The sequence below is a fragment of the Lepus europaeus genome, chromosome 19, assembly GCF_033115175.1.
Source record: "Lepus europaeus isolate LE1 chromosome 19, mLepTim1.pri, whole genome shotgun sequence".
Lineage (NCBI taxonomy): Eukaryota > Metazoa > Chordata > Mammalia > Lagomorpha > Leporidae > Lepus > Lepus europaeus.
The window spans coordinates 40858415-40886144 of record NC_084845.1 but is presented as its reverse complement, the minus strand read 5'-3'; the positions used below and the strand labels follow the sequence as shown (position 1 = coordinate 40886144).

Below are 27730 nucleotides of genomic sequence, written 5' to 3'. Positions count from 1 at the left end.
GGCCCAAGCACTTGGGCCATCCTCCACTGCCTTCCTGGGCCACAGCAGAGAGCTGGACTGGAAGAGGGGCAACCGGGACTACACTGGCACTCAGATGGGATGCCAGCGCCGCAGGCGGAGGATTAGCCAAGTGAGCCATGGCGCCAGCCCTATTCAAAAATTTATATTCGAACCATAACAAAACTTTAAAGTATAGTCATACTTTTCAATACATTTAAAACATGCACTTATGGGCATGTGCATTTGGTGCACCGGTTAGTCAAGATGCTGCTTAGGTTCTAATTTGAGATTTCTGGTACTGGACACTCTGGAAGGCAGCAGTGATGGCTCAGGTACTTGAGCCCCTACCACCCACGTGGGAGAATGAGACTGAGTTCTGGGCTCCTGGCAGGCATTTGAGAAGAGAATCAACAGATGGAGATCTCTGTTTCTCTGCCTTTCAAATAAAATGTAAATAAATAAAATTTCAAATGAAATTTCCAGAGTACAAACAATAAGAACACTAAACTCTGAGGTTGTATAAGCATACCACTTAAAATACCATAACGATTTTGTAACAGAAGTACTTACAAGCTCTCGCCAAAATTCCCAGGGTCTAAAAACCCAGTAAGATTTTCTTCTTTTCCCTTAAGTAGCTATGATGAAAGAAGAGAGACTTATGTCATGATATTAAATCAAGTCCTCTAGAAAACAATTTCATTTTATTTCTTTGCTACTTACAAACCTTTTTTTCATAAAGTTTCCTAATATAAGGCTTCCAAAAATGTTCCTTTATTCCCTTTGCTTCCAAAACCAGGCCATCATGTAAGGAACAGAGTTTCTCAATGACACAAGGTGGGTCAGAGGAAGGTTTATAATCCTTAGCATGAAAATCTTCAGATAAGCCTATGACACACAGAATCACAAACGTGTACCAGTTAACACTCAATAAACTAAACTTTAACAAATTAAAATATAAATAAGTCTAATCAGCATGATTTAGCATATGGATGTATAGGAAATAGTGTACATATGCCTAATTTGTCTCCATTTAAATATATCCCAAAAAACAGAAAGGAGCGGCATCGTGGCATGGTGGGTAAAGCCGCCCCTTGGGATGTCCACATTTAATACCAGAGCACCGTTTCCTGTCTGGCTGCTCCACTTCCAATCCAGCACTCTGCTAATGCTCCTGTTCAAAGATTACATACTTTGATTTAATTATATTAAGTGTGCTTATCATATTAATCTAGTTTATTCTTGTCATAGGTTCAGCACAAGAGAAATAAGCAAAAATACGAGAGAGTAAAAATGAAAGGAAACAGCCATTTAGAAATACAAAAAAGAGTGGAAAGAAAATGGGAGAAATTACAGAAAGAATATGAGGAACATCAATTCACCAAATGAATTAACTTTGCTAATTTTAAAAATATATCTTGGGGCCTCGCTGTGGCATAGTGGGTAAAGCCCCAACCTGCAGTGTCCGCATCCCACACAGCGCCGGTTCTAGACCTGGCTGCTCCACTTCCGATCCAGCTCTCTGCTATGGCCTGGGAAAGCAGTAGAAGATGACCCAAGTCCTTGGGCCCCTGTACCCAAGTGGGAGATCTGGAAGAAGCTCCTTGCTCCTAGCTTCAGATCAGCGCAGCTCTGGCTTTTGTGGTCTTTTGGGGAGTGAACCAGTGGATAGAAGACTCTCTCTCTCTGTAACTCTGTCTTTCAAAAAATAATATATATCTTAAAACAAACAAAAAAAAAACCTTCAAAAATATATTTATATCTATCTATCTATCTATCTATCTATAAATATATCTCTTGAGGGGCCAGCGCTGTGGCATAGTGGGTGGGGCTGCCACCTGCAATGCTGGTACCCCTTATAGGCGCTGGTTCAAAGACCTCTCTCTCTCTGCCTCTGCCTCTCTGTGGCTCTTTCAGATAAATAAATAAATCTTAAAAAAAAAAATATATATATATATATATACACACACACACACATCTTGACAGGTAAATAAGCTGCAATTCTAACTGGAAGCAGCCCAAAATTGACAATCATCCAGAATCCTATCATGGTATTATTATTCAAACAGCAAGAGCATTATTGAATGTAATATTTGCTTTGTAATATTTAATTTGGCCTCTAAATTGTAAATCTTTCATAGAAATTACATACCTTAAAGCCTACTAAATGCATAGTTAAAATAATTATTGTTTCCGTACATCTGTTAGTTTAGGAAAGGGATGTTCATTTTATTTACTTTAGAACCATAACTCCTGGTCTATACAATTAAAAATGAAGACTCTCAGTAAGCCCGCTTTGACCTCCTCCAGCGTCTCAGGCACAGAGCTTGCCAAAGTGAGAAAACACTAATAGCTTTCACAGCATCTTCGCTGCTCCCAGTTTCTAAATGCTTTCTCCTTGCTGATTATAGGAGGGTACCTCAAAAAGCTCATTGTCCACAAACTTTCTGAAGTACCCTCACATATTTCAGAAACTTCTTAAACTGTCACAAGACTTTAACCTCTGTGAGATCTGCAGTTGCTTTTATGAAGAATGTTTTCATGGAGTTGGCACTGCTGCACAGCTGGTTAAGTAGCTGCCTACAATGCTAGCATCCAATATGAGCAGTTCCAGTCCTGACTGCTCCACTTCTGGTCCAGCTTCCCGCTAATGTGCCTGGGAAAGCAGTGGAATGTGTATGGGCTCCTGAATCCCACGTAGGAGACCTGGATGAAGCACTTGGCTTCCACCTTCAGTGTGGCCCAGCCCTCACTGTTGGGGCTATTTGGGGAATGAACCAGGTGATGGAAGATATCTCTCTCTCTTTCTCTCTCTAACTCTGCCTTTCAAATAAATAAATCAATCTCTGGGGGAAAAAAAAAAAGAAAAATGGTTTTCATAAAGAGCTTGACTCCCGATAATAAGTATCCTGAACAACTATCGTGAGAGAAGCTTGAAAATATGTTCTCTGATGCTAAGAAACCACTCCCAAGAGTAAACATAATATAGGAATGTGGGTTGTCCACATATCTTTGATGTACAAACTTACCTTTAAAATTTGGGTTCACAAGTTCTTTACGATGGGAACACTGAAGGGCATTGCCATAAACTAAGTCCAAAGCACATAACAGAAGATGGTAAGAATTGACCAAATCATCACTAATCATGGGGAAATTACCTATAGAAAGGATTATGAACAGCTAAATTAAATGCAGTTAAAGTAACACCACCTTTATAACACTTTAAAATATTTTCTTCTTAAACTATAATGTCATTATAGCTTGTACAAAGTTGGCTCAAGAAATATTTCTGGAAAATTGACATTTAGAGATAACTATCCTTATATTTTAATGTTTCAAAGAATTAAGTGAAAACTCAATGTTTCCTAAAAACGCCATTCATTTAATAAGCACCTATTAAATACCTAGTACCTGAGTAAAACTTGTCTTCAGCCTGCTTTTTGAAAATTCTGAGGGGCCGGCGCAGTGGCGTAGCGGGTAAAGCCGCCGCCTTCAGTGCCGGCATCCCATATGGGCGCCACTTCGTGTCCCAGCTGCTCCACTTCCGATCCAGCTCCCTGCTATGGCCTGGGAAAGCAGTAGAAGATGGCCCAAGTCCTTGGGCCCCTGCACTCCTGTGGGAAGAACCAGAGGAAGCACCTGGCTCCTGACTTCGGATCGGCACAGCTCTGGCCGTTGCAGCCAACTGGGGAGTGAACCAGCGGATGGAAGACCTTTCTATTTCTCTGCCTCTCCTCTCTCTGTGTAACTCAGTTTCAAATAAATAAATAAATCTTCAAGAAAAAGAGAAAATTCTGAAAAATAAACTTTAAAAACTATCTAAAACTATAAAAAATTGTGTTTATATTTTAAAAAATTCCATCATCAAAATTAGAAAAAGGGGACAGCTGAAAAAATTCATGTAATTACCTTTCTCAAATAATACCGGAAAAGAATAAAACCTTTCCTCAGAGTCCTAAAAGTAACATTTTAAATACATTTCTACATAATAGTATAAGCACATATGAATTAATGCAACAAGAGCACAATTAAAGAAATTTAAATTCTAGAACCACATCAAGGATAATTGCCAATGCTTGCTAACAGAGAAATAAGAAACCAACATCTAAACCAATAGAAATATATGACTTCTGTAGTGGTGGTTTAAGTCTCACTGAAAGCAGTTTTTATATGCAGCTAGCTTTAGTCTTAGAAATTAAGATACAGTTCTAGTCTTCCATAACTTCAAGCCTATCCCTTTTTTGCTTAAACACCACATTTATATTCTTCACATTGATTTTATACTCTTATACTATCAGATGAATTCAATTTAAATAGCTAACATACATCTGAAGAATTAGTTCTACACCTCAGCATTTTCATACCTACCCAAATGCATACAAGCGCGCGCGCACACACACACACACACAAAATAGCTTTGATTCAATTTTTCACCCTCTCCTTTTCTCCAAAGAAAGTTATTGCTTACTTCAACATATCAGGATAAGCAATTCTCTTTTGTGTATAAATGGAAACACTCAACAAATCAATATAAATGAAATAAAGATTAAAAAATATTCTTTTGCCAGTAAGGCAAATTATAATTAACAGATTAAACTCTGCATTAATGTAACCAAACTAACTTGCTTGTTTCTAATGTAAAGAGGTTCTATATTAAATATACTCAGTTCCACATATGTAAAACAGGAAGTAGCACCTACTGAATTCCAGCTACAAAGCCCATCACGCTGACAAGTCTAAACTTGCCACTGGTCTACAGAAGGCAAAAATTGCAGCACAGTTATTTCTAACAAAAAGCTGAAAATGCCTCTAAAGATCAGGATCTAATTTAAATTCCAGGGCTACCCTAACATGACATATTTTCCATTTCTAATCCTGACCTTACAAGTGAACTTCACTTTGTGAAGCATTTTATCTTTCAATCAGCAAAAGTAATAGGTAAAAGGAAACTTGCTTGACTTTCAGAATTGGCTTATTTCTAAGGAATAAGATTTAGGAATTCATGTAAAACAGGAAGTAGCACCCGCTGGTCTGGTCACAAAGCCCTTCATTCGCCAAGCCCAAATTTGACCCTGGTGTGTACCTGCCATTAGGAGTCAACAAAGACAGCAGGCAAAGAGTTGGTTTATTTATCAGGAATGAGATAATCTGGTATCTCATATGCTACAGAAGTCAGGAGAAAGGTGGCTATAAAACAGTGCACCTCAAGAACTGAATAAGGCCAATTTCTATTAGAAAAGATCATAGTGTATCATTAAGACTGTACAGGTGGACGGTGAAAAGGCAAAGGTTCTTCAGATCAAATTACATACTGAACTAACAAAATTCAACCAAGTTAATTGCAGTGACAAAAACCATGCCACCCCAGTTGAACAAGCGTGATGAAAAGAACAATAAAATTCTTTATTTGGCACCATGGTTAAGATGCTGCTTGGGATGCCTGTATCCCATATAGATGCCAGGGTTCAAGTCCTGGCTCCTCTCCCAATTCTAGCTTCCTGCTAATGTGACATTCAGGATACACCAAGTAATGGCTCAAGTATTTGAGTCTCTACCACCTAAGGGGAAGAGTTTCAGGCTCCTAGCCCACCCCTAGCTATTGTGGACATCTGGTGAGCAAAGTAGCCAATAGAAGATCTGTTTCCCTCTCTCTGTCCCTCTGCCTTTCAAGTAAATAAATGATTTTTTAAAAGATTTTTAAAAATTTATTTGAAAGGCAGGTTACTGAGAGGAGGAGGAGAAATGGGGAGGGGGAGAAGGGAAGGGAGAGAATTGATATTCCACCCATTGGTTCACTCTCCAAATGGACACAATGGCTGGGGTGGGGCCAGGTCAAAGCCAGGAGCCTGGAGCTCCCTCCAGGTCACCCATGTGGGTGGCAGGGACCCAAACACTTGGGCCATCTTCTGCTGCCTTTCCAAATGCATTACCAGGGAGCCAGATCGGAAGTGAAAAAGCCGGGACTCCGACTAGCACCTACATGGGATGCTGGAATCACAGACAGAGGCTAAATCTGCTACTCCAGAATGCGGACCCCAATAAAAATTATTTTAAGGGGCCGGCACTGTGGCACAGCAGGTTACACCACTGCCTGTAGCGCCAGCCTCCCATATGGGCACCAGTTCAAGTCCTAGCTGCTCCATTTCCAATTCAGCTCCCTGCTAATGGGCCTGGGAAACCAGCAGAAGACAGCTCCTTAAGTCCTTGGGCCCCTGCCACATGGGAGACCCAGATGAAGCTCCTGACTCCTAGCTTCAGCCTGATGTGGCCATTTGGGGAATGAACCAGCCAACAAAAGATCTCTCTCTCTCAGTCTCTGTCTTTTCCTCTCTAACTCTGCCTTTCAAATAAAATAAATCTAAAAAACCTTATTTATAGTATATCTAGTGCAAAATATTTACTCCTAAGCACACATAGAAAATAGAAGGGAAACTGAATCCCTAAATTTATACATAACTGCCCAATACAACCAAATGAAAAGAGCATTACTTATAATACCAGCCACATAAGTCAAATTTGTTGCAGCTACTCTAAAAATGTTTTATATATTCCTAAGCTTTTACTCGATGCCACTAATCACATCACCTTTATCTTCACTAAAGAAACATACCAGCATGATGGAAAACAGTTACTTACAGCTCACATCTGGCCAGAGACTTTTTTTTTGAAGATTTATTTATTTATTTGAAAAGCAGAAATACAGAGAGAAAAGACAGAGAGGCAGAGATCTTCATCTGCTGGTTCACTCCCCAGGTGGCAGTAATGGCCAGAGCTGGGCCAGGCTGAAGCCAGAGCTTCTTCCAGGTCTCCCAAGTGGGTGCAGGGGCCCAAGTATTTGGGCCATCTTCTGCTGCTTTCCCAGGTGCATTAGCAGGGAGTTAAATTGGAAGTGGAGCAGCCGGGACTTGAACCAGCACCCATATGGGATGCAGGCACTGCAGGCAGAGGCTTAACTTCAATGCCCCGTGGGCAGAGACTTTTCAATCAAGCATGCAATTCAGGGAAGGAAGGATGACACTCACCCAACTAGCTATGAGAGGACCAGCTGTAATGAAACAAATCAAACCTGGAGACCAATGGCACTGACTCATCCCTGCCACAGGACTTCACTCAACACGAAAACAGAAGGCAGGAGATCTGGGCTGAAATCCTAGCCCTATTCCTAGCAGCTAGCTTTGGGGTCTAAGTTGCCTAATTTCTAAAGTGAGTAAGTTGAGTTAGTTCATCAAATGAAGGGGTGGGGAAGTTTTTTGTTGTTGTTGTTGTTGTTTTTTCTGCCAAGGGCCTTTTGGACAGTTATAATTCACAAGCCATACAAAATTATCAACTTAAAAATTAGCCTGCTCGGGGCTGGCATTGTGACATAGCGGGTAAAGCTGTCATCTGCAACACCAGCATCCCTTATAGGCACCAGCTGTTTTGCTTCCAATCCAGCTCCCTGCTAATGGGCCTGGTAAAGCAGTGCTTGGGTCCCTCACCCACGTGGGAGACCTAGAAGCAGCTCCTGGCTCCTGGCTTTGGTGGCCTGATTCAGTTTCGGCCATTGCGGCCATCTGGGGAAGTAAACCAGCTAATGGAAGTTCTCCTTCTCTCCCTAACTCTGCCTTTCAAATAAAATAAATCTTAAAAAAAAAAAAAAAATGAGTCTGCTATAGATTTATTGAGTTTTGAGTCCACCTGTGGTTGCCTTCACAGGGCCCAATCAAATGATTTTGCAGGCCTTAAGTGGCCAGCAGGCAGGATATTCCCACCCCTACCCTAATAAGAATTTCTTATATTTATGAAACTCCTTTCCAGTTCCGTGATTCTTTGTTTTTAGCTTTATATCTTAGTGGGAAAAGGCATTCCCCATGGCATATAGGAAAAAGCTATCAAACTAGTTTCTCCTTTAGATTGCAAAAAATTATTTCTACACAGAATTACAAAGAGGACAAAAAAATAAGAGATGTATTTCAATGAATGCAGACCTTTGGGTAGGTTAAAAAAGAGGAGAAGAAAGGGAGAAAAAATAAATTATAGTTAAATATATTTGATTTTTCCAAGATGCAAAAAGTAATTTAAACTACTCTGAAGACAACTGCTCAACCAAGACATGTGTCATGAAAAAGCAGCTCAAAACACAAACTACAAGCATACACAGAGTAATGCATTTTCAGAGTCCATAGTTCAGAACAATAGTTTTGTATGGAGAAGACATGTACGAACAAAATTAAAGGATTTTCAATTTAATAAGAGAAGACTCAAATACTGTAGACATTCAAAGACTTATAAAAAGCAATATTTTTTAAAAATCTGAATTAAAATGCTTGAGAAAATTTTCAGCAAAATACTTCAATATGTTACAAGTTGATAAAATTATCTGAAAATTTAAATAAACTAACAACTAAATAAATATTATTCTTTCTTACCTTTTGCATATATAAAAAGCACCCAACAAAAATGGAAAATTTCAGACACCGTACAGGGCTGTCGCCTTTGGGGAGTGAGAGGAAAAAAGAAGTCATGAGACAATAGAAGACTCGGAGAAAGACTTCCAAACGATGGTAAACTAGGTGCAAAACAAAATCCACTGTTAGAGAGAACTTCAGCTTCACAAGGAAAATGCACAAGAAGTTCTCCCCCAACCAAACACTGGTAGGAGACAACTGGGAGCCAGGAAAAGAGGACACCTCAAAAATTTCTAAAGAAGTCCTAAAGTTTTCTAAGGTCAGGAAACATAAGGTCAAAAATAGAATGAATAACAATAGTTCTTTCATGACCTTAGGCTAATGCTGCTTCTTTCCTTTTATTTTTCCCCTTTATCACGGCTGAGGCTGATGAACCGAGGCCCTCTCTCCCTAAAGATATGCCAGACTATGTCAAGCCACAAAAGACATTTTAACAAAAAATCTGAGCCTTCTATAACTCCTTATACTTCCTCCATTAAGAGTACTTGTATTTTGACAAGTTATCTGCTTAAGGGAATTTCAGACCTGCTTCAAGCTTTCCTTTTTTACCAAAACTTCTGCCAATGTTTAGACAAGACATCTGTGATCTTCACATCCCAACAGCCTTATTCTAATAAGTTGCCAAGAAGAGCAAAATACCCTGGAGGAGACCAGGAGACCCGAGTTAGTTCCACTGCTATCATTAGCTTCGTAGATGTGTTTGCCCCGGGCCCTAGTCACTTCACCTGTGAAAAAAGATTATTCTACTTAGGTATAATCCTAGACTTAATTTATCAGTTCTAGGCAAGGATGAAAGGTCGGTGCCTCGTTTTTAAAACTAGCCTCCCAAGGCAGGCGTTTGGCTTAGTGGTTAAGATGGTTTCAGATTACCCAAGTCCCAGATCAGAGTAGCTGGGTTCAGGTCAGAGCTCCAGCTCCTAACTCCAGCTTCCTACTAATTCACATCCTGGGAGGCAGCAGTGATGGCTCAACTAGTTGGATCCTGGGGAGACCTGTGTTGCATTCCTGGCTCTTTGCTTTGATCTGGCCCAGCCTAGCCTTGGCCACTGTGGACATCTGGGGATTGAACCAGCAGATGGGAACTCTGTATCTCTCTCTGCTCATCACAGGAGGGGAATGGGGTGGGAGGAGAAGCCTTTTTAGCATAGGCACATGATAAACTATTTCTATTTTTTACTGCCCACCAAGATAAAATTCAATTTTTTTAGCTTAATATTTAAGTCATTCTAAATTCTGGCTCTACAACTTGAAGACTCTAGAAAAAACTCGACTAACCTCCTCTTTCCCAAATGTCCTCTTGCTCTTCTGCTTCTGCATCTATTCTTGGCATTTCTTCTGCCTAGAAAGCTCTGTATCTCTAAATTCACCTCTCAAAATCCTTGATGTGAACTTCCAAGGCCTATTCTACCTATTCCACGTCCGTACCTGACTGGCTTTTTCACATGAGATTTATTTTTTGCCTCACACATCCTATATTTCTATTATCGACTGCATTCACGTGACTTTTATAAGTTACGCTACAAACTGGAATCTTTATACCTCCCTCCTCTCCCTAATTACACTGCAAACTCCTCCACAAAAGCGACTATAGATTGGTTTTTTTCTTCTTCTAAATATCTCTGTCCTTCATAATACCTTAAAAAATACTTTCAATAAATAGTGATAGACTTTTAACAGTGTATGTGAGGTGCAGTATCCAGTCATGACAAAGCATACGATTCTGCAGTCACAGACATTTCTGAGTTTCAGTAACAACTCCACACTTAGTTGTCTGATCTTGGTCAACTACTTAACATCTCAGGGGCTTGTTTTCCCTGTCTGTAACAACAGTGTCAATCTCAGTATGCTGTCACCCAGCTCTTAGAAGAGTCCTGCCCCAAAATTTGATCACTTAAGTGCTATATATTATTACTACTATTATTAGCACAAAATTTAATAAAGAGTATACAAAGTGATATAAACTTTACATAAAGTAGATTTTATAATTTTCTTAATTACAATTAAGTAGCACACATATCCTATTAAATTTCTCAAGTATAATTGGAAATATTTTCTAGACACTAAAGAAGCTGAATCTTTCTATGCATGATCACACCAGCTTCACTCAGACTCAGAACAAGGCTTCTATCCAAACTTTAGAACACTGAATTGTAAACAGTCAATTCCCCAAAGTTGCAAGCAAACTAAAGCATTTGCTTCCATATCAGTGGTGTCAACTATATAAAAATGTAAACAGTTTGTTTTATCTTAAAAATTTATATTTTTGGTAAACATCCTTTGCAATTTAAAAAATTTTCCTATTTAAAGAGAAGCAGACATTACTCATCCTAGTCAAAGCGTTGTAACTCCTTTCCCCCTGCTTTCCTTGTCAATACTTTTCTAGCTCTATTTTAAAAACAAATTTCCATTTCTATTTTATGAAAAAGCTGCCATAATAAAGGAGGATAACATGCAGCCCCTAACTGTCCTCATCTAAAGGACAGACAGAAGTGGGAGCAAGTTTACCGACTTTGCAGACCTGATCAGAGAACACACGCTTCTAACAACTTCAGTTCCTCTCCCCTCCTCTAATTTTCTTCCTTCCTTACTCTCGATTGTTATAAACATCAAAGTGCATGGAGCAGTCACTTCAGGGGGATTAGTTAATGCTCAATTTGTCTTAAAAAGTAAATAATACAAAGTCTATATGGCTAACAGAAAATACAGGGGTCAATACCCAGGAGAGATAATTGGTGAAAATCTCTTAGAGGCTGATTTGTGCACTCTGCATTTTTGGTTGCTTAAGTGATAAGGGGAAGTTTATGTAAACAGTTTCATGTTGCAACACGAAAGAAGCCAAAATCTTCATAGTTAACACACAACAAAAAGCAAAAAAAATCTTTAGAACTATTCAGAAAAAAGATTATTTATGAAATAACGTTTCTTTAAGACTAGCCAAATAAACAGAGAGCAAAACTAGCACAATTAACAAATATGAAGACATACCGCTGTTTTCTTCCTCTTTGTTGACGAGGTTGCTCCTCTTGAGGATATTTAAAAATGTCCTGAAAAATGGGTTCATATTTCTTAAAAATTACCGCAGAAACAGTGAAGTTCCTTTCTAATCTCTCAGTACGTTCTCTGAAGTGTGGTGGTAGATTTGCCATGTCTTCCCACTTCTTCATCTTGTTAAAAAATTCTATTAGGCTGATATTAAAGATAAATAGGAGATATTTTCAAAATTAACATAAAACATACAAAATAAACAATTAAAAGTATATCAACATTATCTCATTAAAGCACATCACATTTAGACAGATATAAAATTGCAACCCATGTTCCTAACTAAATCTCTCACAAACTGGCTGACTCCTCAGACCCACCTAACCTACTCTTTCTTTAATCACCTGAGTTTTTTTTTTTTAAAGAAAATTATGAAATATTTTTAAATGTAAAACAAAATTGAGTGGCATAACCTACAAACATGTACTCAACTGTCAGATTTAACAAATATTAACACATCAAGTAACTTCTGCCATGTTTCCTTCAGATTTTTTAGAACTAAAATACTACAGAAACAGCCAAAATTCCCATTTATAATACTCCCTGATTCTATTCCTCATCCTTCTTCCTCAAAGATAACCGTCACTCTGAACTTACTCTGCCTCCTCCCCATCTAAATTTCCATACTTACTAGAGTATACAAGGGGTCTTCAACATGCAAAAAGATGCATGTATGAAAAAAAATTGCATGAATTTCAAACTTCTTTTGCACCAAAAAAAAAAAAATTTCTCATGAACTTTTGGAAGTTCCCACATATGTATCTATAAACATAAGTAGTATCTTTTGCATGTACATTTTTACAATTTATATCAATGTTATCCTACCATAAGTAGCATTTTGCAATTTGCTTTCTCACTCAATAATGTTTCTAAGAGTCACTTCTGTTGATACAGACACATCTAATGAATTCATTTTAATTCATGAAAACCCTTCTTCATATGAACGTACTTTTGGCATTCATTCCCAACAAATGCAAATTTAGGTTATTTCTAGTTTTGCATAACAAAATGCCATAATGAACACATATGTCTGTGTATGTATGTTTTTTAGGGACTGCCCCAAGAAGAGTCAGAGAATGTAAACCTTCAATTTTACTAGAAACTGCCAAATTTCCCACTGAAGTGTTTGTGGCTATACCAATTTATACTGTCACCAATGTGCATTAGCCATATAGAGTTCCTAGTTCCCTGAATAATGCCCAAACTTAGTAGAATTCAAAGTTCCCCAATCTGTTGAGAATAAAATGTCCTCGTTCCTTCAGCTTTTCTGACTAGTGAGACTGAACATCTTTTCCTGTGCCTATCAGCTATCTGCATTTTGGTCTTCATCTTTACCCATCTTTAGTTGCTGTTAGTAAATTATTTAACCAATTGTTAATAGTCCTTTATATAATTCTGGATACTGATCCTTCATCAATTACAGGTATTATAAGTCTCCCAATCTGCTCCCATAATCCATTTAGTCCATCATGACAAGAAAAAAAGTAAATAATTTGAGTCTATAGGTAAAAATTAAAAGATAAAAATCGAGTTTTACATCCCTGTTCAAGGGTCATAAAAATTTTTAGGTTTTGAAATGGAAATACAATTTAAACTCAGGATTGTGTTACCTGCATTACAATGTTAGGTAAGTTTAATTTAGTTTATTAGGATGATTCCATAATTTGACCTTTATTTCTAAAGTTCTTTGTCTGACACTTAACTGGATCACTCTGCCTCCACTTTTCTTCTTCGTAAAGATTATACTTTTGCACCTTATTTAAGTCCACTTCTGCATGTTTGCAGCCCAGGTGTTCAACTCTTTATGCACTGCCTCTTGTTCTTAGGCCTAAATACAACTCAGGATGGAGTTAAAGGTTAATATATAGACTATAACTAAAATACTACATTTTTTGTTAATTACTTTAATAAATAACTTTTTTAACCATTAGGTCTATAAATCTTGACATTGGAAACTCACTCCAAAATGCCAAACACCCTTTTTCTATAGGTGTTTTTAATAAGCCATTAAAGAAAAAATTCAACCTAGCAGGTACTAATAATAAATATAATCAACTCAATTACATGACAGACAGCCTTTTCTTTCAAACAATATTTGACCCTTTCTATAACTGATTATAATATTGATGCTTATCCCCCAAACAGGAACAAAAATAATTACATATTCTATAAATATTAAGATACAGTCCTAAATATAATACCATATATTAATGTTTTATTTACCTTTTCACTCTAGAATATCTCCTAAGGCTTCTCAATATCCTTGTTTAGATTCCCTCAATATTACACAATGAGTCATAGCCTTAGAAGTAAACTCTTCCACACAAGTGCCTGACACATTAAAATGTAAATATTTCCACCAAAGAAGTAAAACATAATGGAGACTGTCATGTGGCAAAGGAAAACCATGACCCAGCTTCTAAATTCAGCACTCCACAGGTACAGATGCTCAGAAAATCATGAACAGAGAGAATTCTTACTATCACAATGATTTATGAGCTTTCACATTAGCCACACTCTACTTTTTAAAAGGCGAAAGATTTATACGATCTGAAGAGAAACCAGAGTATGACACACTCTACTTTTTAAACTCTAACGTAGTTACCTCTGCTCTGAACATCGCAGGATTCTAGTTAAAGATACATAGTTTCCTTCAACTGTCCCTTTGCTTACAGTTGGAACAGATTTTCTGCAAGCCACATATAAGGCACAAGCTAACCAGTGAAGATCATTTCCCTGTAAAATAAAAAGAAAAGCAATTTTTAACCAATGAGTTATATGTATTTTAATATTAAAAACTCTTACGCTTAAATTTAAAGTGTCGTTTATCTGTTTGTGGCAAACTAGTACCTAGGGATAGCCCTATCCCACACAGGGATATTCTTTTCCTCATCTTGACCCTGAGTAGCGATCTGCATTTCTTCACTTTATCTAGCTCATCCAGTGTCGCAGGTGGAAGTGATGACATGAGCTCAAGAATCATAAAAGGTACTATAGAGCCACTTGGCTCTCTCTCCCAAGACAGGCGCCTGGGGGTGTGGAATCAACATTTAAGATGCCTGGCTATCCTGAATCACGATGGAGTGGTGAAACACACGTAGAGACCCCAAGGAGACCCAGCTGCGACGACCCTAGCTGTTGAAGTCTTCCGGTGAGGCACCAGCCATTCTGAAGCAGAAACATGACATTCCCAGAGTGCCCTGTATGAACTCCTGACACACAGAATCTATGAGCAAAATAAATTGCGGCCTTATGTCACTACATTTTAGGGTAACCTGTTATACAGCCACATAAAGTAAAACAACACTGTTATTTCTATATATTTTTAATCTTGCTCTAAATCTAAAAAATGGCAAAATTAAGCTTGAATGTACATCAAGCACTTATTTTATACCTAATCAAAACAAATATATAAATAAAATTTATTTTTAGAACCAAATGGTCTACTATGGGATCCATTATCAGAGTTGATTACAAGAAAATAGTGTTTTTAAGGCATTTTTTTTTTTTTAATTTGACAGGCAGTTAGACAGTGAGCGAGAGAGACAGAGAGAAAGGTCTTCCTTCTGTTGGTTCACTCCCCAAATGGCTGCTACGGCCGGCGCTGCACTGATCCGAAGCCAGGAGCCAGGTGCTTCCTCCTGGTCTCCCATGCGGGTGCAGGGGCCCAAGCACTTGGGCCTCCTCTGCTGCCTTCTCAGCCACAGCAGAGAGCTGGACTAGAAGAGAAGCAGCCAGGACTAGAACTCGGAGCCCATATGGGATGCCGGCGCCGCAGGCGGAGGATTAACCACGTGAGCCATGGTGCCGGCCCCTAAGGCATTATTTCTAAAGTTATCTTCAAAAATTTTTTTTAAATCAAGAAGAGACACAACTTTCCTCTCCCTGTAAGGGTTGAACAGAAAATGTCTTGGGGCTGGCACTGTGGCACAGCAGGTTAAACCACTGTAGCACGGGCAGCCCACATGGAAGGAGCTTTGAGTCCTGGCTGCTCCACTTCCAATCCAGATCCCTGCTAATGTGCCTGAGAAAACAGTGGAGGATGGCTCAAGTCTGTGGGCCCCTGCACCCATGTGGGAGACCTGGATAAAGTTCATGGCTCCTGGCTTCAGCCTGGCCCAGCCCCAGCTGATGTAACCATTTGGGAAGTAAACCAGCAAATGGAAGATCGCTCTTAGTCTCTGTCTCTCCCTCTCTCTCTGTAACTCTGCCTTTCGAATAAAATAAGTAAATCTTAAAAAAAAAAAAAAAAGGAAGAAAAGAAAATATCCTTTAATTTCACTGTATCCAATCTGGGTCAAAATGAAAATAAGACAAACAGAAAATTCTTCATTTTCTACATTTACACACAGATTACATGAACCCAATTGCAGTTATTAAAGTCAGATTTTCTATTTCTGAAAAAGATCTGTATAGTAAACATGTCTGGAAAATGATTTCATAATATTTTTGATTTACAAAACCTCACAGCAATTTAGTTTTATAACTACCGAGTTTCTCTGCTATGTCAAGATCTCAGGAAATAAAAGGTTAAGCCAGTCACAGCATTATCCTGTGTTTTAGTAAAAGGGTTTATAGAAGTTAATCATGGTAGTCTATCTTGGTTGTATACAGAATTCACAACTACATCATTCCCAAAAAAACAAAGCTCAGTCTCACACTAAGCATTTTATAATACTTAAAGGACAAAGTGGATGAGGAGCTCTTTGTAAGTCTGTGCCAGAAGCCTCACGCAGCTAACAGCAAACTCTGGGTCTTGAACATATTTGGGTTTCTAAAACATATTTGCTGAAAAAGTCCATGATACTAAAAAAGAGTCACTGACCAAACTAACAACTCATGGCCATCTGACTGTGTGGTCAAACAGATCTGACCTCAAACCTGGGCTCTGCCACAAAACTAGAACATGACAGGCGAACGACTCACTGATCTCAGAGGCTCCTGTTTCTTGGCTGAGGACCGTGAGAATGAAATGAATCAGAAGTACAACACACAGAAGACACAAGCAATCCAAAGATAAAATTCAGGGTGGACACTGTGGCACAGTGGGCTAAGCTGCTACCTGCTACACTGGCATTCCACATGACAGGTTCCAGTCCTGCCTAGTGCACTCTGGTCCAGCTTCCTGCTAGCACACCTGGGAAAGCCACAGAAAATGGCCTGAGTGCTTGGGCCTCCATGTGGGAGACGCAGATGGAGTTCCTGGCTCCTGGCTTTGGCCTGGTCCAGCCCTGGCCACTGCTGCCATTTGGGGAGTGAGCCAGTAGATGGAAGATATTTCTCTTTATGTCTGTCACTCTCTCTGTAACTCTGGCTTTTGATAAATACACAAATCTTATTAAAATAGAAACAAAAAAGGTACAATTCTATATCCAGTATTCTGTATTCAAACACGAGCTTTATTTTCCACAGCGCCCCCTACTACAAGCTCCACAGGGAAGGCATCCTCAGGTTTCTGTTCACCATTCTATCCTCAGCACCAAGAACAGACTGTGGCAAAGACAGGAGGAATACTTGATAAATGAGTATTTGTTTACTGTGTAAACTGAGCTAAGAAGCGAGACTGACGTCTCAACAATCAAAAAGAAAATCAAGTATTAAACATTTGCTTTTCCAGAAGTATCTGCTAGCATCTAGTATGTGCCACTTGCATACGTAACACAAGTCCTCATGTGACATCGGTGGGCTGAGCCACCACTGCCCAGAGAGAACGCTTGTTCAGTCTCACCCACAGGATTAGCCAGGGGTAAAATGGGAGCTGGCTTCACGGGGACAGGCCGGCGCGGCATACTGCACCTGCACCAGGTCGACTGAGCACGCCAGAGTGCTCTGTGAACGCTACAGCATGGCCGCGGGAGTGCCGTCTGTGTGCCAGGGACTACACACTATCTTCTCAGCTCTGTGACACTGAGTACAAACATCCTCGCTTTACCGATCACTCAACTGAGTCCCCGGGGGGTAAGTCCCTTGTCCAGGGGCCTGCGCTGTGGTTGTAGAGGGGGAAGCCACTGCCTGCACTCCGGGCTGCTCCACTTCTGATCCAGCTCCCTGCTAATGCACCTGGGAAAGCAGCGGAGGATGGCCCAAGTGCTTGGGCCCCTGCACCCACGTGGGAGACCTGGAGGAAGCTCTTGATTCTCGGCTTTGGAGTTACGTAGCCCTGGCCGTTGCGGCCATCTGGGGAGTGAACCGGCAGATGGAAGACCTCTCTCTGTGTGTCTCTCCCTCCTTCTCTCTGCCCTTCCAATAAAATAAGTCACTTGTCCAAAGTCACCTAGGTCTGCCAGTTTGTAAAGCCACTCTATCGCTATTTTCTTTCTGTTGATACAACGGGGATCGGAAACCAGTAACGGAATTAAAATCCAATTATGCAAGAATAAATTTTAAAACAGCCATCGTCAACAAGCCACGCAGGCCACAACGCCGATTCCCATCCTAAGCCCATGGGCGTTACTCGTTCCACAAACTGTTAATGAGAAAATCAAAGGAGCCCAGGGTTTAAATACCACTCCCACGGGCGGTCCAGCAGCAGATAAACAATCCGGACTTCCGTGTCACTCCCCATTGGCCCGTGAAGGGGAGGTGCCTACAGAGGACGCGGCCACTGGCTGCAACAGCCATTTTTCCCGTCTGCACGCTCCGTCCCAAGAAAGGGACCTAACCAGCCCAGATCGCTGTGACGAGAGTCCAGGGCACCAGCGGGGGTGACCAAGAGGGTGCTGCGGGCAGTCGCAGTCCTGGTTCCCAGGGACACGAAGGGGCGTGCGTCCACAGCCGGGTGGGCGGAAAGTCCACGTCCTGGGGAAGGCGCCTTAATTTGTTTACGCACAAAAACACAGCCCGAAGTCTAACGACGCGGCTCCCCCAGGCCAGGAGCCGCGCTGGGGTCCCGCCGACAGCTGTGCGCACGGGGGCGCGACCCAACCCTCTCCCTACGTCTTGACAGCCACGACGACACTTCACCCGACCGTCAACCATCCAGGTGGGCGGGGAATCAAACCGGCCACACGGGGCGACCCCAGCAAAAATTGTGTTCCCCATCTTGCAACCCAAGGGTAGGAGCAGCGAGACCCGGTTCAGCCTCGGAGCCCCCCGAGGACCCTGTCAAAGCCGGGTTCCCGGAACTGCGGAGCGCAGAGAGAATCCCCAGCCTGCTCCGGCCAGCCCGCAATCCCCGGGTCTTCCAGACGGTTCCCGATCTGGAGACCACAAGGCACCCCATTCGGGCGCCGGGGCGCGTAAAGTAGGCCCGCGCAGCCCCTCGTCCCCTCCCTCGAGCGCACCTCCAAGGTGTAGCTCTCGCTCATGCTCCGGTAGCTGTCCCAGGCCTCGGCCCGCGCCGCCTCGTCCATGTTGAGGCGGCTGCACAGCTCGTCGAACCGCTGCTGGATCTGCGGGGTCGGCGACCCGGCCGACTGCGCGGTGTCCTCCGCCTCGCCGTCCTCGTCCTCCTCCTCATCGGAGGCCGCAGCCGCCGGGGGCACAGGCGGGGGCGGCGGCGACTGGTCGCTTCCCGACGGCATAGCGCACCCCTGAGATGCTAGTCCTCAGGTGAGCTGTGGGACCGGGCCGGTAGCCATTCAAACCGCAAAGCGCCCGCCCGTCCGCCGCCCGCACCGCGACTGCGCCGTAGTCAACGGTGCTGGACCTCATCCCGGGACCCGTAGAGCTGAGCACGGCCTGCTGGGAAATGTAGTCCAAGCTGGAGGCCCGCAGGGGCCAAACTTGTGATGCACAAAATCAACTCGCTCTGTCTCCTTGGGGCTAAAATACAAATATCTTCTCCGTGTTTTGAGTAGTTCTCCATCGTGAGCCCATTCATCAGGACTGTACTGTAGAGGGAAAGTGTAAAAACAATGAATGTGTGAGGGTTTACTATCCAAGATGTTCCCAGAAATACTACTTCCTAATCACCGGAATGTCCTTTATCTAAAAAATGAGGATAATGGCAAGAACCTGTGTGCGTAAATTTAAATCTCAGGGCCGCCCCCAATTACTAGTTCTTCCCTAAGATTTCATGTTATGTGAGCATTTCAAGGAAATGTTAGATGTATTTTGTTTGAATTGGAAAGACATAGAGACAAAGAGAACAGAGAGACTGGTCACTGGTACCCCAAAAACCTCAAAGTCTTGGCCTGGGCTAAGGCCCTTGCAGGGAGCCACAACTGAATCCAGGGTTCCTCACAGGTGGCAGTGTTTCCAGAGACGAGGGGAACAGGGGTCCCTGGGTCCCAGCAGCAAGCTGGTGACATGGCGCGAGGAGAAGACACCTGACAGGCCCAGCCAGCATCTGGGCAAAGGACCGCCGCAGTGTTTGTGGGTGTGGGCCCACCACAGCTCCTGCCCCGCGATATTGCCAGGCACAGGGTTCCCCGGGGATGGAAGGATGCAGGAATTCGTGACATTTTTCTAGGGCTTTATCAGAGCAGAGGTATTGGCCTAGATAGCATCCCTTGGCACTGGGCCGGGCAGAGTTCCCTGAGGGCTGGGATCTACCACCTACAAAGCTGTGGGTCGTGGGCAAGACTTCTGTGTAACTGTTGGGCCATGGCCGAGGCGTGCTTTCATGTTTTTTCCTTCATCCCTCATTCAACTACATAGACTACCCCCACCTATTTTTTTTTTTTTTAAATTCTTTGGCCCCGCTCACACACATAGGCTAATGTCTGCCTTCCTACCTAACAGCAGAAACCCAACTGCTTAAAACATCACCCCTCAGGGTTTGTATTAACAGGAAGCTGGGGTCAGGACGTGGAGTTAAGAATCGAACCTAGGGACTCCAATGTAGGAAGTGAGTATCTGGCATGATCACTGCTGGACTAATCACCCACTCCTAATGTTTTTTTTTTTTCTTTAATGAAGAAGGTTTTTTTTTTCCATAGGAAAAAATTTATATTCATTATGTCATATTTGCACCTTCCTCAACCACCCAGTTAGTTTAACTTTATTCCTTCTTAGATTTTTAGTTTGCTTTCTCCTCTCATATCTCTGGAAGACTTCAATCACCTGAGAGCCCATGCTCCTTTCCCCTCCACTTTCCTATTTTACTTTTTAAAAATTGCCAATCTTCTTTGATTTGTAAATGGGCATAGTATAAAACATTGTCCTGGTTGAGGAGATATAAGGCATTGTTCTTTTGTTCTTTTTGTCCGTGGAAGCAATAATGGCAAGAGGGAAAGGAGACAGAAGCCCGTAGGGAGGAGACAGGATAGCCCAGCAACAGTCTTGCAAGCAAACTCTTTCCAGGAAACCCATAGCAGAATTCATGATGATGATCTGCAACACTTCTGGAGTCAGATTTGCTTTCTAAGTGCTGAGTCTCCAAACGACAATGGGGCAAGAACAGAGGTGTAACACAAATGGCTTATGCGTATTTTTAATAAGTTTATTAAAATTATAGTATTCTTATATTTAGACTAGGGATACTAATTTAAGAATAACACAGTTGGGTTGGCATTGTGGCATAGTAGGTTAAACCTTTGCCTGCAATGCTGGCATCCCATATGGGTGCCAGTTTGAATCCCAGCTGCTCCACTTACGATCCAGCTCCCTGGTAATGTATTTAACCATTGAGCTTAACCAACCAGAAACTATTAACTAACCTCTACCTAGGGACTTTCCAACAGCTCAAACGTATACCAGAGGAACACCTAGCCAACCAAGTCATTTCTCTACCTTGCTCCAATAATGCTGCAGAGTGGAGCTCTCTGAAGTTGCTCCATTTTGAGTGCTGCCTAATTCATGAATTGTCCTTTCCTCAAATAAACTCCATCAAACTTCATATTTTGAGGCTGGCATTGTGGTGCAGCAAGTTAGGCTGCTCTGCTTCTGATCCAGGTTCCTCCTAACACTACTGGGAAAGCAGCAGAAGATGGCCCAAATGTTTGGGCCTCTGCACTCATATAGGAGACCATGTGTGTTATAGGCTCCTGGCATTAGCCTGGCCACGCCCCAGGCATTGTGGCAATTTGGAGAGTGAACCAGCAGATGGAAGAGCTTTCTCCATCTCTACCCCTCTTTCTGTCACTCTGCCTTTCAAATAAATAAATAAATAAATAAATCTTTTAAAAGAACTTGAAGTTTTCCTTTTAGCAGGTAAAAGAAAAACTTTGTTTATTAACATAAAATTCTTTACAGTTTTTAGTAAAACAATGTGATTTATTGTAATTCAGAAAAATTAATGGTAAAAAGCTATCAAATATCATTTGCTTGTTAATACCAATGTTTCTCTTTTTTTGTTAAGATTATTTATTTGAAAGGCAGAATTACAGAGAGAGGAAAAGACCAGAGAGACAGAGATGGGTTATCTTCCACTGCTTTCCCAGACACATTAGCAGGGAGCTGGATCAGAAGTGGAGCATCGGGTGTGAACTGTGAGGAATTCCAAGATTTACTCTAGGTGATGAGGACAATTGATGACAGAATAGTTCATGAATTAAACATTATGCTTCCAACAGCTTCCTTTGCAGGGAAAATTGATATCAGCCAAACCTGTAAACAATTTTCTGAGTCTTTGATGGCAGCTCATGCCTGTAAGGGACAGAGTCATAAAAAAGTGTATAGCCCAGACCTCGGAAGCAATAAGAAACCTCAGAGAAGAAAGAGAAAAGAATTTGGATGATTTAACATATTAAAGCAACTTAGAAAAGAACAAAGTTGAAATGGATGCAGTCAGAACTAAATGTTGAAGAAGCAGTAAATGACAAGAGCTGGTAGGTGTTTAATGAATGCTGCCGAATTCACTTCAAGCCTCCAAAAATGAATGAAGGACCGGGTCATCTCATGAGAGCTAAGCATGACAGGCATCAATGGGTAGGCTTCCTAGCATGATTTCTGAGCCACAGTCCAAGACCTTGCGTTGATTTCAGCCCCACTTAGCCCAGACCTCAAGTATAAATAATTCTGATAATTATGGAGAAATCAACTGCTATTTTATACCAATCTGTAAAAAGAGATGTTGTTACAAAACATTAAATTATTAAAATAATTTTCTGACTCAGTGTAAAAAAAAATGGAGCATCCAGGACTTGAACCAGTACCCATGTGGGATGCTGGCATTGCAGGCTGCAGTTTAACCCACTGTACCACAGCACCAGGCCCAAGTAATAGTATTCTAATGTATGAACCTACCATCATTTGTCCACTCACCAAACTGCAGTTTTTGGTGATTCTGTGAAAAACTGTAGTAACAGTTAATTTATTTGAAAGGCAGAGTTACAGAGAAACAGAGACAGAGTTACAGGGAAAGGTAGGGAGAGGGAGAAAGAAATCTTTCATCTGCTGGTTCACTCCCCAAATGACTTTAATGGCCAGAGCTGGGCCAATCTGAAGCCAGCAGCCAGGAGTTTCTTTCGGGTCTCCTGCATGGCTGGCAGGGTGGCATGGGTGGCAGGGGCTGAAGCACTTGAGCCATCTTATGCTGCTTACCCCAGGGCATAAGCAGGGAGCTGGTTTGGATGTGGAGCAGCCGGGACTTGAATGAGCCTCAGGTGGAGGCTTTACCCTTTAAACCACAGTGCCAGCCCTTGTATATATTCTTTGAACACAAGTTTACATCTCTTGAATAAATACTTAGGTGTGTGCTAGGGACTGAATGTTTGTGTTCCCCCAAAATTCATAGGTTGAAGCCCTAAGTGCCAATTTGCCTGTGTGTGGAGGGAGACACAGCTTTTAGGAGTTGATTAAGGTTAAGTGGGTCACAAGGGTGGGGTCTTAATCTGGTAGGATTGACGGCTCTGCACACACGTGCAAGGGGAGAGGTTGTGTGAGGACACGCGGACCAGGCTAGAAGAGAGGCCTCAGCAGGAACCAAGGCAAGCCAGCGCTTTGCTCTTGGATTCCAGCCTGCAGAACCGTGAGGAACAAGTTCCTGTTCCAGTCGAAGGCGTTTGGTGAGGCAGCCCAGGAAGACGAAGGCAGAGCTGCGTGGCTGTGTTGTGCGGTACACATCCATAACTTTGGAAGAAACTGCCAAACTTTGCCAACGTGATTTTTTTTTTTTTTTGCATCATTCCTACTGTTTTGTGTTCTCACCCACATCGAAAGCTAAATTTATATCCTGTGATCATGAAGCTCTCCCCTTTCAGTTTGAGCTGTGGAATGGCCATGAATACAACTGTACTTTCACTTACATTGGCAGTTTTCTTTGTGTGTCTCTCACAACTATTTTATCAAAAAGATGTGGAGCTGCCAGTAAGGAGTGCTCACGTGTTTTGCATTTCCTCTTGAGGGTGCTGTCTACTCAGGCAGGGTTGAGGACAATTTCTATTTCACCTGAGTTTTCATTTGGGTTGGGTATTTGTGTCCTTTATGGACTAAAACTCTGAGCCCAGCAGGTGTACCCCTCCAATCAGCTTTCTTACTGTGCATGAAAATCTGCCTGCAAAAGCTCCAATCCACAGAGTAAACTGTGAACAAGGAACTCATTTAACACCTGGGAAACCTTTGGCTCTCTGGAATCAACAAAGGCCACCCTGCTAACTGCTAAGGGGACCACTGTTACCTTCTGATGCCTCTGAGGCCTGCTTTGTAGTGCTGCGGTGTTAAACACTTCTGTCCATTTTGTCTTCTTTTGTGCATTCAAGCTGTGAGATGTCCCTCTCCACCATCAGCTAGGGCTACGGTATGACCTTTTCTCCTTTCTTTTATTGAGGAGAAAGGCTAGCTGCAAATTCAGTAAGAGAGCTAGCTGGGAATATATGTCAAGGTAATGGCCAGTAGAGACCATGAACCTTGAACAGAGGCCAGGGGCATTAATGATTGGATTTCAGAGGCATCCCCAATGGCACCTTAACTGCTGCCCCAAATGCCCACTGCACAGCATGAGGTTTGATTAATGTACTTGGAGGGTAATGATTAACTAAGGGTAAAAAGCATATCAATCACCTTCAAGTTTTCTTTTTTTATTTAATTTAATTTATTTTTATTTTATTTATTTATTTATTTAGAGGCCAGTGCTGTGGCACAACAGGTTAACACCCTGGCCTGAGGTGCCAGCATCCCTTATGGGAGCCAGTTCTAGTCCCGGCTGCTCCACTTCCCATCCAGCTCTCTGCTGTGGCCTGAGAAAGCAGTGGAAGATGGCCCAGGTGCTTGGGCCCCTGCACCCACGTGGAAGACTTGGAAGAGCCTCCTGGCTCCTGGCTTTGGATCGGCGCAGCTCTAGCAGTTGTGGCCAGTTGGAGAGTGAACCAGTGGATGGAGCTGAGCTGATCCGAAGTCAGGAGCCAGGAGGCTCTTCTGGGTCTCCCACACCGGTGTAAGAGCCCAAGCGCTTGGGCCATACCTCTACTGCCTTCCCAGGCCATAGCAGAGAGCTGGATGGGAAGTGGAGCAGCCGGGAATCAAACCGGCGCCCATATGGGATGCTGGCACTGCAGGCGGCAGCTTTACCTGCTACGCCACAGTGCCGGCCCTTTATTTTATTTTATTTTATTTTATTTTATTTCATTTATCTATTTATTTTGACAGGCAGAGTTAGTGAGAGAGAGAGAGAGACAGAGAGAAAGGTCTTCCTTTTTGCCGTTGGTTCACCCTCCAATGGCCGCTACAGGCGGCACACTGCACCAATCTGAAGCCAGGAGCCAGGTGTTTCCTCCTGGTCTCCCATGCAGGTGCAGGGCCCAAGGACTTGGGCCATCCTCCACTGCCTTCCTGGGCCACAGCAGAGAGCTGGACTGGAAGAGGAGCAACCGAGACAGAACCGGCGCCCCAACCGGGACTAGAACTCGGAGTACCGGCGCCGCAGGCGGAGGATTAGCCTAGTGAGCCACAGCACCAGCCTATTTAATTTATTTTTAAAAAGGTTTATTTATTTTAAAGGCAGAGTTATGGGGAGAGAGAGAGAGAGAAATCTTTCCACCTGCTGGTTCATTCCCCAAATGGCCACAGCATCCAGGCTGGAGACAGGAGATCCATCTGAGTCTCCTATATGGTTGCAGGGGCCCAAAGATTGGGCCATCTTCTGCTGCTTTCCCAGGCACGTTAGCAGGGATCTGGATCAGAAATGGAGCAGCTGGGACACCAATCGGCACCCATGTGGATGCCAGCATCGCGAGTGGCAGCTTAACCTGCTACAGAACAATGCTGGTCCTGCATGAAGCTTTCGATACCAGTCACTTACTCCTTTCGTTTTCATTTGGTGTCCACGTCCTTGCTTGTGCTGAGAGTGCCCTGTCCGGAAACATCTTCCTAAATAATAGACCCCTGTCAATATGAGGGACAGGCAGTCAGTGGAACAGTGCGTTCGGAGGCTGGGCAGGTGCTCAGCCTAGCTGTAAAGATGCCGCTTGGGATGCCCATATACTATATTGGAGTTCTTGGGTTCAAACCTCGGCTCCACTCCAGATTCCAGCTTCCAGCTAAAGCACATGCCAGGAACCAGCGGGTGATGGCTCAAGTAATTATGTCTCTGTTACCTAGGCCATTATAGATATTTGGGGAACGAACAAGAGAATGCAATTCTCTCTGAAAATACATAAAACAAAATAAAATTTTAAAAAGTAAATGGATCTGAGGCTTTAGTTTTTTGATAAACAGCCACTGTCTTACCTGGCATTGTAGTGCATTTCAGAATCCAGCATTTTGGATTTGGGATTTCATTTCTTTGGAGTTTTTCATCAGTTATCACTGGTCTATTTTCTGTTCAGATTCTGACATTCTGTGATTGCTGGTTTTCTTCTACTGTTCTGTACACTTATAGGTTGGTCATTCAAAAGATCACTTTAATATAATTTAGTGAAATTCATGGGAACATAAAATTATATGCACATGCTCGATCCAGTACCTTAATCCAGAAAACAGAAATAGTGATGAGTGGGGTTTGTGGATGGCCTAGGCGTGGAGGAAGCGTGATGAAGTGTTAGGTCTGAGACACCAAAAGTTGCTGGTTCTGGGCACGTTGACTTTGAGAGGTCTTGGGACATGCTTGTGGAGATGTGAGGTAGTGATGAATAGACGGGTCTGGTGGTGAAGTGGAGGTGAGACAGACATTTAGGAGTGTCTTCCTACAGATGGACTTAACACCAAAGGTTGGAGGAGAGCATCTAGGGAGTGCAGACCGAGAGGAGCAGAGGAGGGTCTGGGACTTCTGTTCGTCCTCTTGATCCTCAAGGATTGCCGTTAGTAGCAGAGTCTGCTACTACGTCTGAGCCTCATTGGTTAGCAAAAGGGTTAGACAGAGGTTTCCACATCTCAGTAGATGCTTCATGGAGATCGGGATCATGGTGGGGTTATGATCTTAGCAAATGTGAGGTTTGGCGAGGGTGCCTGGTGCAACGGTTAAGATGCCACTCAGGACACCCGCACCCCATATTGAAGTCACTGGGCTCAAAGCCTGGCTCTTCTTCTGGTTCTAGCTTCCTACTAATGCACACCTTGGTAAGCAGCAGGTGTTAGTTGAAGTACCTGAGTCCCTGATTCCCATGTGAGAGAGCCCAGCCCTGGCCATTGTGAGCATCTGGGGAGTAAGCCAGTGGGTAGTCTCTATCTGCCTCTCTCTCTCTCTCTCTCTCTGCCTTTCAAGTAAAATAAATAAGTAAATAAAATAAATAAGTAAATAAAAAGAGAATGTGAGGTTTTAGGGTTTTTTTAAATTTATTTATTTATTTTTATTTTTGACAGGCAGAATGGACAGTGAGAGAGAGAGACAGAGAGAAAGGTCTTCCTTTTTGCCGTTGGTTCACCCTCCAATGGCCGCCGCGGCTGGTGCGCTGTGGCCGGCGCACCGCGCTGATCCTATGGCAGGAGCCAGGTGCTTCTCCTGGTCTCCCATGGGGTGCAGGGCCCAAGCACTTGGGCCATCCTCCACTGCACTCCCTGGCCACAGCAGAGAGCTGGCCTGGAAGAGGGGCAACTGGGACAGGATCGGTGCCCTGACCGGGACTAGAACCTGGTGTGCCGGCGCCACAAGGCGGAGGATTAGCCTGTTGAGCCACGGCGCCGGCCCGAGGTTTTAGTTTTTTAGTGTTTTTTTTTTTTTTTTACTGTGAACCCTAGTAAGTCATTTATTCAGATTTTCATTTTTCTTCTTTTTTATTAGAAAAGCAAACACAGAGAGAGAGAGAGAGAGAGAGAGAGAGAGAGAGAGAGAATCGATCTTCCATCTGCTGGTTTATTTCCCAAATAGCCACAATGGGCAAGACTGGGCAAGGTCAAAGCCAGGAGCCAGAAGCTTCATCTGGGTCTCCCACGTGGGTGCAGGAGCCCAAGCACTGGGGCCATCTTCTGCTCCTTTCCCAGGTGCA

The 27730-nt window shown here is 42.6% G+C and overlaps 1 protein-coding gene and 1 pseudogene across 1 annotated transcript in view; one reads left to right on the top strand and one right to left on the bottom strand.

The window, feature by feature from the left end:
* RBL2 (RB transcriptional corepressor like 2) overlaps window positions 1–19097 on the bottom strand; it is a 57305-nt gene extending 38208 nt beyond the window's left edge. The window contains exons 1-7 of the mRNA XM_062177520.1: window positions 18770–19097; window positions 14092–14222; window positions 11430–11630; window positions 8406–8470; window positions 3027–3155; window positions 725–885; window positions 571–635 (exon numbers count right to left, since the gene is read on the bottom strand). Of these exons, the coding sequence (XP_062033504.1) occupies window positions 571–635; window positions 725–885; window positions 3027–3155; window positions 8406–8470; window positions 11430–11630; window positions 14092–14222; window positions 18770–19009 (992 nt within the window). The 5' untranslated portion in view covers window positions 19010–19097. The remainder of the gene's footprint in view (window positions 1–570; window positions 636–724; window positions 886–3026; window positions 3156–8405; window positions 8471–11429; window positions 11631–14091; window positions 14223–18769) is intronic.
* A 1720-nt stretch (window positions 19098–20817) lies between these two features.
* LOC133747705 (protein MIX23-like) lies at window positions 20818–22316 on the top strand (annotated as a pseudogene).
* Window positions 22317–27730: the final 5414 nt, after the last annotated feature.